Here is a 14090-nt window from a genome sequence, read left to right on the forward strand (position 1 = left end):
GATGAAACAGTTTGTTCATGGTTGATAATTATTTCATACTTTCAGATGGGTTTCGGCAGGTGTATGTGTAAGAAGAAATGTTCAATAAAGAAATGTCAACATAAAACAGTACCTGACCAGTGGATAGACCTAATATATTTAACAGGATCAGTCCAAAACTGTGACTATAAAGTCACTGTAGTTTCAATGTGGTCTTTACATGGTCAGTGTGTAGGCCTGTTTTTCTCTCATGCAATAGGCCCACGTAGGTATAGTAACGTTTCTGTCACGAAAAGTATGTGAATGTTGGGTGTTACAACTTTTGCTGTTTGCCAGAAGCCCACTGATTTTTCAGTTAAAGGAAAGTGAAAAATGTGATTTTATTTCCCATACTTTTAATTTTTTAGAGCAGTCTGCGTGATAAATGTGGTGGAATTCACACAAACCTCATCACTCTGGATACCCGGAGGGGTGGGGAAGGGTGGAGTTGGTACTGTAATTTTAAGAATGTTTGGCGTTGGTAGGGTCAGTGGGTGCCTGCTAACTCCATGCCCAAATATTGCAGACATCCCCTTAAAAGCTCCCCCCATCAAAATATTCCTTGCAGTCTAGTTTGTGAAACCCGGCTCAAACCCTTTGAAAATCTACACGTCTGAGTATCTACACTTAGGCAACCTGGGATAACACAGATGTAGGTCAGAGTTTTCCTGCATGAGGTAAGCTGGTTCAAATTGATGTATTTTTTAGAAAAAGATTCAGAAAACCTGACAAACAACATGTTCATCAAATATTTGAATGTGGTATTTTCCAGTCAGTCCAGGGGTGACAGCTGTGAATAATGTGTGACCAAGACAGGTACACTAAACAACATTTAGCTTTGAGTTGCTTTTAATTTTACTAATTGTGCTACTCCCATTCAATTGCCATTGGCACCCCAGCATGATAAATGAGCGATATATGTCTGGTATCCCCCCTGTTCAGGAGACATAGAGGAACTCAAATATTGGTGGGGCTTTTGCAAAGATGTTTCCCTGTGTGAAGGAGATTGTAGAGATTTATCATGATTTTCTTTTAAATGCTAAAAACAAGAAAATATCATTTTTAGTATATTTCCCTAGCCAGCCAGTCCGGCCAATAGATGTCTTAGGTAGGACAGAATTAGATTATCGTATATATATATATGTTGGCCATATTGTCCTGACTTTTACATCTATCATGAAATGAACAGTGCACGCTAAACAGTGATTCTGCCACAATTTAGTGATCTGCACTACTATTATATGAAACTATGTGCAGATCACAAAAATCCACACGTTGATACAGCCAGACCTTATAGATTAAGAGCAGCATTTCCTGATTTAGAATTCTGGGGTTTATGTTTATCAATTTGAGAATGATGAAGAAATATTAAGCAAATGTGTTTCAAAAAAGAAAAAATCCCTATTGTTTTCATTAAGTCTTCAGGCTTCAACGAGATGTTGAGGCGGGATTTGCAACAATACATGCCTCTGAATGTATCAGAAAACATACAGTAAGTAGGGGTACGCAAAGAGACTAAAGAGTGTTTTTTAAGCAACTTAAAAACTGTTGAGAACAGCTCTGACCTGAAGGGAATGGGTTAAATATCAGTTTCCGATACCACAAACCGGTATATCAAGTTCCTCAGGAGTAAATGGTCAGACTTTAATGTCCATGTGTACTAGAAAAACTACAGAGGTAATGTTTCCTGTTCTCATTGAAACCCTGGGCCTCTAACGAATAACACAACTTTTGCATGCAGAGAAATATTTTTGTAGCGCTTGCAAGTGAATGGCGCCCAGCTAAATTGTGCTGTTGTCTATCTCCGAAATCATAAATGCTGTTCAGGATGCAAATCTGTGTCCCTGACACTGCATAACTACATTTGCAACGGAATTGTTTTTCTAGTAAGGTACACTCGCCAAAGAGTCCATCAGATGTTGACTGCCATGCTAAGTTTATATTTTAGTGCACAATCGCACGTTAGTTTTTGGTCTGGTGTTCGTCTTACCTGACAGGGCAGTTGTTATCTGTTGACCTGTTGCTATCAATTCTTTAAAATAGAGTGAGCTTTGGTTCTGCCCACAGAAACATCCCTCTCTTACTTCATGTAATGTGTCCTATGCAGCTTGGTGCATCATTCCATCTGTTTTCTTTATTTCCATTGCCTTAACGGCTATTCTGCTTCGCAAACGTTCACATAACCACCAAACACATTCATTGTGTTGCAATGTTTACGAAAAGCACTCCTTTTTTCACAAATTTAGATATTGTAGTCGGGGCTCAACATTTTGAATGCCATGCATTTCATTTACACTACTAAACAAGCACCGACAAAGCCTATAGGTCTGGGTTTAATTTGCAAGGATGGGCATGCACACGTATATTTGCACAGTTTTGCATATTTAAGCCAGGCGTATTGGTTTTGACATTGCTTGTTTAGCTCAGTCTCTGCAAAACTCACTCATGTTTACGAGCGTCCTCTGCTTCTTGGCACGGTGGCACCCACCCCCTAAACACAGCAGCTGCTACTTTAACCTTTGTCACAGATCCGTACAAGGGTGTACGGGACAGCAAAGTCATCCCTGGCACAGGAATATCATATCATGTGGGTATGAGTACAGTCAAGGCCTCTTCCATGGACCAAGGGATACATTCTACACTTTTTATTGGGTAGACAGATGGTAGAGTAGGAGAGAAGGGACTGACAGATGACTACGCAGAGTACAGTTTGTAGTGAAATCTTTAATGGGGAGGATTGGGAAAAGGGATGTGGAGGACAAACTGTGCTAGGATAAACGAAGTAGTAGATGTGGGCCTGGAAAGGGTAGGAGGCGTGTCTGTCAATGACCCGACCTTTTTGCTAGCACAGTTCTGTTCGAGAACTCCCGGCTCAGCAGGTTGGCCCCGTGTGTGCTCTGCCGCCAGCTGAAGCTTCTGGACACAGGGCTTTCATCACTGGTGCACTGTCGTCGCGAGCACCAAGGGGACTGGACGGCATTTGAGGATTTACATTGGATTTATTTTGTCATCTCTCCTCTACTGGAGGGGCCGAGGGTCTGTCAGGAACATGGGGCCCGGGTGGAGGGCTCCAGCATGCAGGCTTCAGCCGGGGAGAAAACTATCATGTTGGGTGAGAGGAAGGATGTGACCGGCAAGGAGGGACGTCTCGCCTCCCGTTTCCGCTGTGTTGACCTTAGAGAGTCGAACAGCGTTCGCCTGTCTCCCTCTTTCTGGGTAAGGCCATTCTTCCCCCTTTGTTATTTCCACGAGTCTTTTTAATGTCTTTAGTAATAATTAAGCTACTTTTCGATGCTCTTCACTGCCGTTACATTAGTACTTGATCCTCCACAGAGCCGTGTAATGAGTTAAGCGCTATGCTGTGAGTTATGTTCCCAGGTGGACCTAGTCAGCCCTTTCCACACGGCCCTTTCAGTCCTTGTGTAAGCTTTCTCCGGAGATGACCCCGGCCCAGTGGTTCCTCTCAGCAGGGCCGTGAATTTCACCTAGCAGTGTCCTCCTCAGTGCAGCCACACAAGGGCAGACTGATCATCCTCCCAGGCAGGTACAGCGCCACAGTACTGATTAGTACTGTTGCCTGGCAAGTGTTATATCTCCAGCCTTTTCATTACAACCCATCTATATGTTGCAAACGTAACGATAGGCAAATGGATGCTGTCTGCATTTACACTAAAAAAAGTGCAATTGCAGTTGTCCCAGCTGTCAGGACGAAGCCACCTACAGTACATTTACGACAGGTGATCAGGATAACAGACGGATCTGTAATCAACGTTAACTGTATGAGCAGGAGCCATGAATCCTTGGAAAGAGAAGATGTGGCTTACCCCTGGTTTGAGAGGGGCCACTTTTGCACTGGGCTTCATATCTTACTCGTGAACACCCTAAACGGCTCCTAAAGGAAGACCAGCTCCGCTTGAGCCCTAGTGCTGTCATCTTAGTAACACTGGTACTCCTCACGTGCCAGGATAAGCAACACAGTGGGTTATAGGCTGCTGCCTACACAGAGCAAGACTGGGCATATCTGCCTCCTATCCCCCAGTGTGCCCTCCCCTGCATCCTGCGTCAAAACCGTCATTTTTTATCCAAGAGACCATTAATGTGCCCTTTGTAAATTAGATGATATCCCCTACTGCCCTCTCCTCCCCACTCAGTTTATTTGTATTTCAGAATGAAATTTCAGGGTGAGAAACCAAAAGCATGTTGCAAGTGGCAGGCAGTGTTAACGTTCCATCATGTGACAGACGTGTACTGGTCCTATTAAATGAAAAGTAAGTTTACTTGCTTGATAAAGGGGCTAGAGGCTAGCTACCCAAACCACGCCCATAGGAGGTAGCAGTGACTTCCTAGTGCAGAAGCCCCAGATTCAGTCTATTAATTGTAGAAAATAAAAAAAGCATATCATTGATTCTTAAATTCTGTAACCAGGTGTGTGCGATTATGGAAAGTTGTTACTCAATTGTATCCCTTTTTCAGGAGATCTAATGGGGCAGTGGAGCTAGTGTCATGGATTGTAGCTGCTTTGTGCTGAATTTTAATTAGCTACTTTTGATAACAGTGACTCAAATGTGTATATAAAAAATGTCAATGCCCACTATCAATTGTTTATCTTCTATAAACTAATAAACTAAACTAAATATGTATTTCCCAAGGAAACAAAGCTAACCAGAATTGCTGCATATTTGTTGTGGTGACAATTAAACCACAGTAGTGGGACAATAAGGATGATGGTGTGGCGTTTGGGACATTATTCTATAATAATCTGCAAGTGGCTGTCCTGAGGGCTGGATGTTACAATGTCGAGCTCCTTAATTTTCAGAACAGATTACATTCTTCTGGATCAATACATTTATATTACCTTTATTTCGACCCGATGAGTATTTATACATTCATTTTATGTACTTAGTTTTTGATCTTTTTATTTTTGTATTGTTTTTCATTATTATTTTGGGATTTGTTGTTGTTTTATTTAGTTTTTAGTTAACCTCTTAGCTGCTGGGCCTCCCCCCTCCTCCCCCTCCACACCCTCCACCCCTTCAGTGCTGAGCTGCCCTTTTTTGGCTATTTGGGGTAGTTCGCACTTAGGCCTTCATAACTTTTTATCCACATAAACTATCCACGCCAAATTTGTGTCCTTTTTTACAACGTCCTAGGGATTCTAAAGGTACCCAGAGTTTGTGGGTTCCCCTGGCGGAGACCAAGAAATTAGCCAAAATACAGTGAAAAGTTCCTTTTTAAAAAAAAAACAAAAATGGGAAAAAAGGTCTGCAGAAGAAAGCTTGTGGTGTTCTCCTGAAAATGGCATCAACAAAGGATTTGTAGTGCTAAAATCACCATCTTCCCAGCTTTCAGGAACAGGCAGACTTGAATCAGAAAACCACATTTTTCAACACAATTTTGTCATTTTCCTGGGACATACCCCATTTTAACTATTTTTTGTGTTTTCAGCCTCCTTCCAGTTAGTGACAGGAATGGGTGTGAAACCAATGCTGGATCACGGAGAGCTAAACATTTCTGAAAAGTAGACACAATTCTGAACTTAGCAAGGTGTCATTTGTGTAGATCCTACAAGGTTTTCCTACAGAAAATAGCAGCTGAAATAAAAAAAAGAATTGAAATTGAGCTGAAAAAAACAGCAATTTTTCTCCACGTTTTACTCTGTAACTTTTTCCTGCATTGTCATATTTTTGAAAGCAATATACCATTACGTCTGCTGGACTCTTTCGGTTGTGGCGATATATAGGGCTTGTAGGTTCATCAAGATCCCTAGGTACCCATAGCCTTTAAATGAGCTGCACCTTTCAGTGAGCTTTTATTCTATGCTGGGTATACAGCAATTCATTTACTGAAATATAAAGAGTGAAAAATAGGTATCAAGAAAACCTTTGTATTTCCAAAATGGACATAAGATAAGGTGTTGAGAAGCAGTGGTTACTTGCACATCTCTGAATTCCGGGGTGCCCATACTAGCATGTGAATTACAGGCCATTTCTCAAATAGACGTCTTTTTTACACACTGTCTTACATTTGGAAGGAACAAATGTAGAGAAAGACAAGTTGTGTTCCCTCAAGTCTCCCAATAAAAATGGTACCTCACTTGTGTGGGTAGGCCTAATGCTAGCGACAGGAAATGCAACATGGACACATCAAATTTTTACATTGAAATCTGATGTGTTTTTTGCAAAGTGCCTAGCTGTAGATTTTGGCCTCTAGATCAGCCGGCACCTAAGGAAACCTACCAAACCTGTGCATTTTTCAAAACCAGACCCCTAGGGGACTCCAAGATCGGATGACTTGTGGGGCTCTCACCAGGTTCTGTTACCCAGAATCCTTTGCAAACTTCAAAATTTGTCCAAAAACGCTTTTTCCTCATATTTCAGTGACAGAAAGTTCTGGAATCTGAGAGGAGTCACAAATTTCCTTCCACCCAGCGTTCCCCCAAGTCTCCCGATAAAAATGGTACCTCACTTGTGTGGGTAGGCCTAGTGCCCGCGACAGGAATAGATCACACAATGGGCAATGTTGGTCCTTACATGAGGCAACTGTTGACCCTCGGGTGATCCATTCCTGATGCAGGCACTATGTACAGGCACTCAAGTGAGGTAGTGTTTTTATCAGGACAGGTTTGGAATCACTGGGTGGTAGGAATTTTGTGGATCCTAGCATATTCCTGTAGTTTGTGTGATAGAAATGAAAGAAAAAATAGAGTTTGTATTCAACATTTCAGCTTTGCCGGGTATTCTGTGAAAGAAAACCTTGGGGAATCCACACAGATGTCTAGTTTCCAGAAATGTCTGGGTTTAGTATGTTTCCCTATATTGCTGCTGAGCCCAGGACCAAAAACACAGATGCCTGCCTTACAAAACCAGTTTGTTTTGTGATGTATAATTTTGATGTCTCCACAGTACGATTTGGGCGGTGGAATTTGGGGCTGAACTAAATTGGGGGCTCCAAAGAGAGCACTCTGTCTCTGTGCTTGTCGCCGTATGCACCTGCTCTCTGGGTTGGGCTAACCCGATATTATCCCTTTGCACAGTCTGTGCTTGCAAAGGGACAGCAGGACTGTCCTTATCACTTCCCTCATAATTACTGGAAGAGGAGGTATCGAATGGGACTCCTCCGACTGAAAAATCACTCCCAGAATCTGCGCCATTGTCCTTTTCCCTCAGATGCTGTCTCAGTATCTGCTGTCTCAGTCTCTGAACCTGTGTCAGAGCTGTCCTCTATAACCCGAGTAAGGGCGTGAGCATCAGTCATCAACCGAGATGCCATCTCTGCTACTGGCTAAACTGCTGCTCTAAAGCTCTAGCCTATGTAGACAGTCACAAAGTTGCTGGTGTGTGTGTGATACGTGCAACAGAAGAGGTCACCTTACCTTCGCTTCTTCCCTCAATCAGCACTTTCTTTCAAGACACTCAAAAAACACCTTGTCTCATACCAATCGTCACAGTTTTTAGCACCTCTAACGCGCAGTCCAACAATCAGTATTGTTGCTCCTACTCCCATGTCCTCCTCCTCGGATTCCCTCACTACCACCCAGCAAAAGTGCCCTTCATCTCTCCATAGCCGACCATCACATAAATTTAATTTGTATTATAGCGCAGGTAATGGCTGACTTTACTAATGTACTCAGCTATTTACATAAAATACAGATTTGCTCTTTGCAGTAGGCATATAAACCTTTTGCGCCGCAAAACTGCCCCTAGACAAAACTTTGATCCTTTTGTAGCAGAAACATAATCGCAAGACTTACTTGACTTTTTTATTGCTGCCTAAAAGCTACAGTTGAAACGCGTCAGTTGAAGTATGTGCATTGCTTTGAAGACACAAGCTGCAACTGCAAGATAACTGGTGGCAAATATATATCACTTTTATATGTGGGTCTGGTTTTCCTGGGGGCCGATCGCAGCCCCCAGGGAAACCATACAACTACAAAAAAAATTATTGCCCCCACGGGGGGTCGCCCTGTCCAGGGGCGACCCACCTGTCAATATCTTTTTATTTTTTATTTTTAATTTAGCCCCTGTGAGGGGGTGCGATCGGGCGTGATGGCGCCCCCCAGGGGACACCTACCTTTTATTAACAAACATATGCCCCCGGAGGGGGTGGGGTGCCCCCTCCAAGTGAAATCCCTGGTGTCTAGTGGGGTTTCCTGGCCCTCGATCGCAGAACCCTGTTCAGGAAGGCCTTGTTTGAAAGGGGAGTGTCTCCGCTTTCAAACGAGGCCTTCCCGAACGTCAGGAAGGCTGTTTATGGCAGTTTTCCCTATTGGAGCAGGAAGCGACCACAAGGCAGCTTCCTGTTCTGATGGGGAAAACACAACAATGATGTCAAAGGGGCGGGTGGGGGGGGGGGGGGGGGCCGGAATATCCTCAGTGTCTCCCGGATTGCACCAGAGGATATTTTTAACCCTCTGCTTGGTGTCGGCACTGGTCGTGACCCGCACCAGGTAGGTGCCGACGTCCACACCAAAGGGGTTAATTGAATAGGTTTTAAGGATTAACCCTACTTTTGATTGCTTTATACCCCTTTCCTTTTTTTATATGTATATTTTTGTTGGTGGTGTTTACAGACAGGTTAAATCCGGTGTTAACATCATTGTCATGGTTACTCTTTGTGGTCAAGCAGCACGGTAAACATGGTTGCCCTATGCTGGATATTAGTCACATAAAGATATGGGAAATGTTCTTAAGCAAGTCTGAGCAGTTCATTTGTTTTTATATTTAGCGAGATTATGCATGCAGACTGTTAAACCCCTATTTGGGGACAGTTTTATGAAATATTATTAGTTTTAAGCTATTTGTATTGAGTGAATTATGCAGATCCTTGCAACTACTTAACACACTCTTGGGTTAGTTTGCTTTGTGATAACCACTGTAGTGGGCTTCCATAGAGCACAGTGCTGTGATTACTTGATTACTCATGATTAAACGAGAAAGGTGTAATGCAGATAGTAGGTTATCATTTGTATATAATAATTTCCATGCTGGTGTATAATAGGCGCTAGTGATAACATACTTCTTATTTAATATTACGTTTTTATTTCTTATTTAAACTGTGTCATCATCTAGTTCATTGGGTGCTACCTTTGAGGATTCCTGCCACCCTGGGGTTTTTGATATTGGTCGGAAAACTGTGGCTAATAACGTAGGAAAGAGCCAAGACCTCATCATTTTCCTCACTCCTTAGTGATACCCAATCACTCATATTTTGTTCCAGAAGTTTTTATTAGGCTGCTTGGTTAAGAAAAATGACCTAAAATATTTTTTCTTATATTATGACAAAATATGTTGGTGTTCTAATCAGGAGTGTATTGTCCTTTTTGAGGGTACATCTTTAGTTTTATTAGCAGGAAAACAATCCATTTCAGTTTATTCTTTTTATGTGCTATGGAGAGATTTTTTTAAATAAGATCTTCTGGTGACTGGAATCCAGTGAAGAGCCTTCAGTACAGGAGAAGTGATTTCGAAGGTCTACGTGTAGGAATTGTTTTGACACTGCATTTTACAATCTTTGCATGTGTCTCAATACTGAAATTGTTACTCTGTGTTATAAGGTATGGGTACAGTCCAGTCGGGACATGATGAGGTAGGTAGTAACATTGACTTTCTGATGGGATCACAGATGCCTGAAAGTGTGTTATAAAATACTAACAGTGGCGAATGTTAAATTCATTATTTAATTTTCCAGTGAGTTAATGGATAAAGATGAGACCCTTATAATGTCTATATTTTTTATTTCATTTTACGTTGTTGGTGGTTTCCTTAATTTTTCAGACCAGGATGTTAATGGGGCATAGGATTTCCAATCTCCACATGTTAAGATCTTAGGTTTTTAAGTGCTGAGTTAGTAGTTGTTTGTTTGCATCCAATGGTCAATGGCTTTCAGGCAGTTACTCTGTTTTGCGATCTAACTCAGTTGAATTTTCTAGCTTAATGATTTGACCAGTGTAGTTTTAACATAATATGGAAGTAGATGATGAGTCCTGGGAGGCATCTGATGTAAACATTAAATAAAAAAGCTGTAAAGAGATGATTGACCCTTGAGGAACTCATTTTTTTTGTATGGTTTGGAGGAGAATAGTGGTAATGAGATGGTGCTTAACCCGTCCACAGATAGAAGTCAGGTCCAGACCTGTTCTTCAATGCCCGTTTTTCTTTCAATCTAGTAATTCGTGTTTCACGGAGTACACTGTATAATAGTGCCTACTGAACAAGGAACCGCAGTCCTGCTTTATGGCTACTTTTGTTTTCCGTTAACCCCCGATAGAGGTTAGTGTTCCTTCAGGTCTCTTCCTGAATAAATGACAGCTTGTGAGCCCCCCAATTGGTTGTTTTCACCCATGAAGTTTGAAATCTTGGAGAAAGCCTGTCTTTCTTTCAATTTTCCTAGGAGTGGTCTGTTTGATATTGGGTAGTAATTGTTTGTGCCTGATGTGTCCAAATAATGTTTTCCAATCAGTGGTGATATGTAGGATGTCTTTAGTTCTGGTGGGAAGGTGCATGCGGTAAAGAATTATGGATTATGTTTGTTGCTGGTATTGCTATTGAAGATGTTAGCAGCATGTATGTGTGTGATGAAGAGCTGGCAGTCCCACTGGCTTTCACCAAGTCAAAAAATTAAGCAAGAGTTAGTTGTTTAAAGGAAGTTAGTGTGAGTGTTCGTTTTTTGGTGGCTTTTTTTGTATCCTTGATCAGTTTGACAGCTTGTTGTTTTATTTTTCTAGAGTGTGCTCTAATGTTTTTGCTTAGAGACCAAGTGGTCTGCTAATAGGTCACAGAACTTCTGTGCTTTATGTTTAGATACTGAGGAGCTTTCCAAATTGAACAATGCTGAAAGTATTTAGTGTTGTTCCTTTAGAGGGCATTTGGCCCTAAAATCTTGTTAGCGTAGGACACTCTTAATTTTTTTTATTGCAACTTTCAAATCCTTTTGCTTCTTTGGTGTTATAAGGTATCTAGAGTCCTTGTCGTCCTCACAGTGGTAAAGCTCCTCTGAGGGATTTGCAGACTGTCAAAATGACAACATAACCCATATTTCATAGGGAGCCATTAAATAGTTTCCATAATTCATGACCCCCACATAATTAAAAATATATTTATATAAGAAACTCCTCATTCTAGGAACTTCAATAAGTTAGTTTTATTCAAGGTATTTCATGGCAAACACTGACACGTTTGACTACAAAGAGTCTTTTTTTCACATTTGGCGAGTCCTTTTTTGCTGTCAGTTATATACATACTGACCTTCCCGCTCATTATGAAAAATTCTGGGTGATGTAGTTCAACAAGATCAATTAATCTTTTACATCTAGTTAAAGCAAATGTTACAACAAAGAATATGTTAGTTCATTAATGTTTACTGAAATATGATGATGTTATAATTGGACTATCTGCATATATTTATGCATAATTGTTACCCTTTTGGTAGGTAAGTGCCTAATTTTTGCAAAGGTGTTACAACAAATTTCATTCATTTATTTAAGTTTATGAACATGTTTGTGCAGTATCCATTTATGAGCATCAAATATATCATTGATGAGAAATCAAATGCACAATATATTATAGGTTGAGTGCCCACAGCTGATCACATTCAGTCGAGTCTTCATCATGTGACCATAGTCCTTCTTAGGGGTCCCCACACTGCATGTATTTTGGCTCACTGTACATAACCCTTCTTTCGGTAAAACCATAAATTCACTGACTGTTGTAATGTTTTTATAAATGTAAATACATTTCTTCATCCAGGTTTAACCCAAAAGAAACATAGTACATTGTCTCATTCCAGGTGGCACTATTTTAGTGTCTGATCACCTCCTCTCCTATTCTGGGGGATGCTAGCATTGCCATGATACCTCATCGTTTTCCAGTTGTTTTCATGATTATGAATATAATGTATTTGTGATTGCATAACTGGTGTTTCTTTTCTGTACCGCCCATATATGTTCTAGTATTCTCTTCTTGAGAAAACGTGGTACTCCCCACATACTTGATACCAAATTCACATTTGATGACATAGACTATGAATTAAGTTTCACATGTGATTCTTTGGTTAGTGACAATGGTTCTGTCTTTCAAATCACAAATTGTCTGTGTTTTTACCAATCTTACAAGTACAAGTTGTGAAATTTGACAAACCTTTTCTTCTCAGTTTCTAGCCAGATCTGTCGCTTGTTGCCATCAAAGTGATGTCTAACTAGCCTATCTTTTAACAATGGCACTTTCTGTATGTAACCTGTAGTCTCACACCAATATTGCTTGAAATATCAGGATCATTGCTAATAAGATTCAAATATTTGTTAAACATCCTGATAATATCTTGACTTCCCTTGCTGTATGTGACTATTAGTCTGATCACATTATTCATGCCAGTACAGTCAAAATTGCTTTTGTGTGCCAAAGTTTGTAGACATGTCTTTAACTTGGCTCTTTCTGCACCCTATTATATATATTTATTATATAGTCTTTATCAGGGACTTGGGATGGAAATTCGTCCCATGTAGTATACCCCGCCATACAAATGTTGCAGTGATATTATCAATTATGTCATGAGTGAAGTATGTGTGGAGCAGTGACTGGTGAGTGCACAGGATATAGTTCCTTAGGGCATGAGTTATAGTTACTTGAGATAACTATAAATGGTGAATTTCTGTGTTTTTGGAGTTTAAGATGTTATGTTATTACAGAACATTGCACCTAACTATAACATTACTTTAAACTTTGGTGTGTTCAGTGAATTTCTAGCTTTTTTCTTAACATAAAGTAATAATTTATTACTATTCGTAAATCCAACCCACCACTGCACATTGCCAAAGGCCCCTGCAGACAACCTCTGCATGCATCCAACCCCATGCTGTGCACGGCCTTTGGCTGTGCGTGAAGGGGCATTGGCCAGAAGACCTGACTTGTGGCCCGGTCAGGCAGCCAACCCCCACAGACAGCCAACCCAATGCCGCACATGGCCTTCTGCTGTCTGCGGCAGGGGGTTGATGTCGTGCAACACTGCATAATATTGGCCTGTTTCCCTGGGAACTCTATGCCAAGGGCTTTTTTTTTTTTTTAAACTGGAGCAGGGCCGCATAGCCCCCCCCCCCTCCCCAAGCCTCTTTATGCCCTGGAGACCCCATTCCGTAGGGCCTTTTTTATTTTAAAGGGGAGGAGGCCACGTGGCCCTCCTTCCCAAGCCTATTATGGACCTAGGGACCCCATTCCCCAGGGCCCAACATATATATTGAGAGGGGAGGCCGGACATGTGCCCCCCTCCTCCCCGAGCCTATAATGGTACTGGGGACCCTATCCCCCAGGGCCGTATATATTAAAAGGGGAAGTGGCTGCGTAGTGCCCCTCTCTGAGCCATGTTTGACCCAGTGGACCCTATCCCTTGAGGCCCTCATTATTTTAAGGTGGGTGGGCACCCAGCAAGCACACACTGGGGGTTACGTGGGGAGCCCTTGGGCCCAAGCAGCTCTCGGCAAGCTGCCGGAGCCAGCATTGCTCTCACCTCCAGGGAGCATCTATTGTGGCTGCTCCCTTTGGGCAGGAGCAGTCTGTTGATGTGTTTGCCTGACTGCAGGCAAGGAAATACATCCAAAGTCTGCTCCCAGCAAGCAGGAGCATTTTTAAAGCTCCCGCCCTCTGGAAAATACTTTGTGTTCGCTCCCGTTTGGCTGGAGTTTTAAAAATGCTCCTGCCAGGTGACAGCAAACCCCAGCTTCGCTGCCCACTCCAGTGTGGGTAGGGAAACTGCTGTGTCCAGGAGGTGGGCTCCCTGGGACATAGCATGTGAGCCGGCATGGGGTGATTGGGTCGCACGAGTTGTTTGGGGTGGGAGGCCACATGGCCCACTTCCCAATAAAAATACTGCGCACTCCGGAAGATGGGGTCTCCGAGACTGAATGCGGCCTGGGGGGGGGGGGGGGGGGGGGGGGGGGGAGGGGGGAACAGGGTGCAGGAACCTCCATCCCCATTAAAAACAATCACCTGGTAGTCCTGGTAGTCATCTGGGTCATAGTCCACCACAGGGGAAAAGAGGAGGGTTTAAATAAGAAGCACTGGAGCCTGCGCTCTTTTTTTTTT

At 42.2% G+C, this 14090-nt stretch overlaps 1 protein-coding gene across 4 annotated transcripts in view; it reads left to right on the forward strand.

The window, feature by feature from the left end:
• Positions 1-14090, forward strand: part of LPIN3 (lipin 3) — a 426254-nt gene that overhangs the window by 122286 nt on the left and 289878 nt on the right. Inside the window, exon 1 of one of the 4 annotated variants that reach the window (XM_069243721.1) lies at positions 3094-3234. The exons of the other annotated variants lie outside the window; for them this stretch is intronic. Coding sequence (XP_069099822.1) covers positions 3094-3234 — 141 coding nt within the window. Of the gene's footprint in view, positions 1-3093; positions 3235-14090 lie in introns of those variants that run through there. 4 annotated transcript variants of the gene reach the window in all.

This window comes from Pleurodeles waltl, chromosome 7 (genome assembly GCF_031143425.1).
Source record: "Pleurodeles waltl isolate 20211129_DDA chromosome 7, aPleWal1.hap1.20221129, whole genome shotgun sequence".
In the NCBI taxonomy this organism is placed as follows: Eukaryota; Metazoa; Chordata; class Amphibia; order Caudata; family Salamandridae; genus Pleurodeles; species Pleurodeles waltl.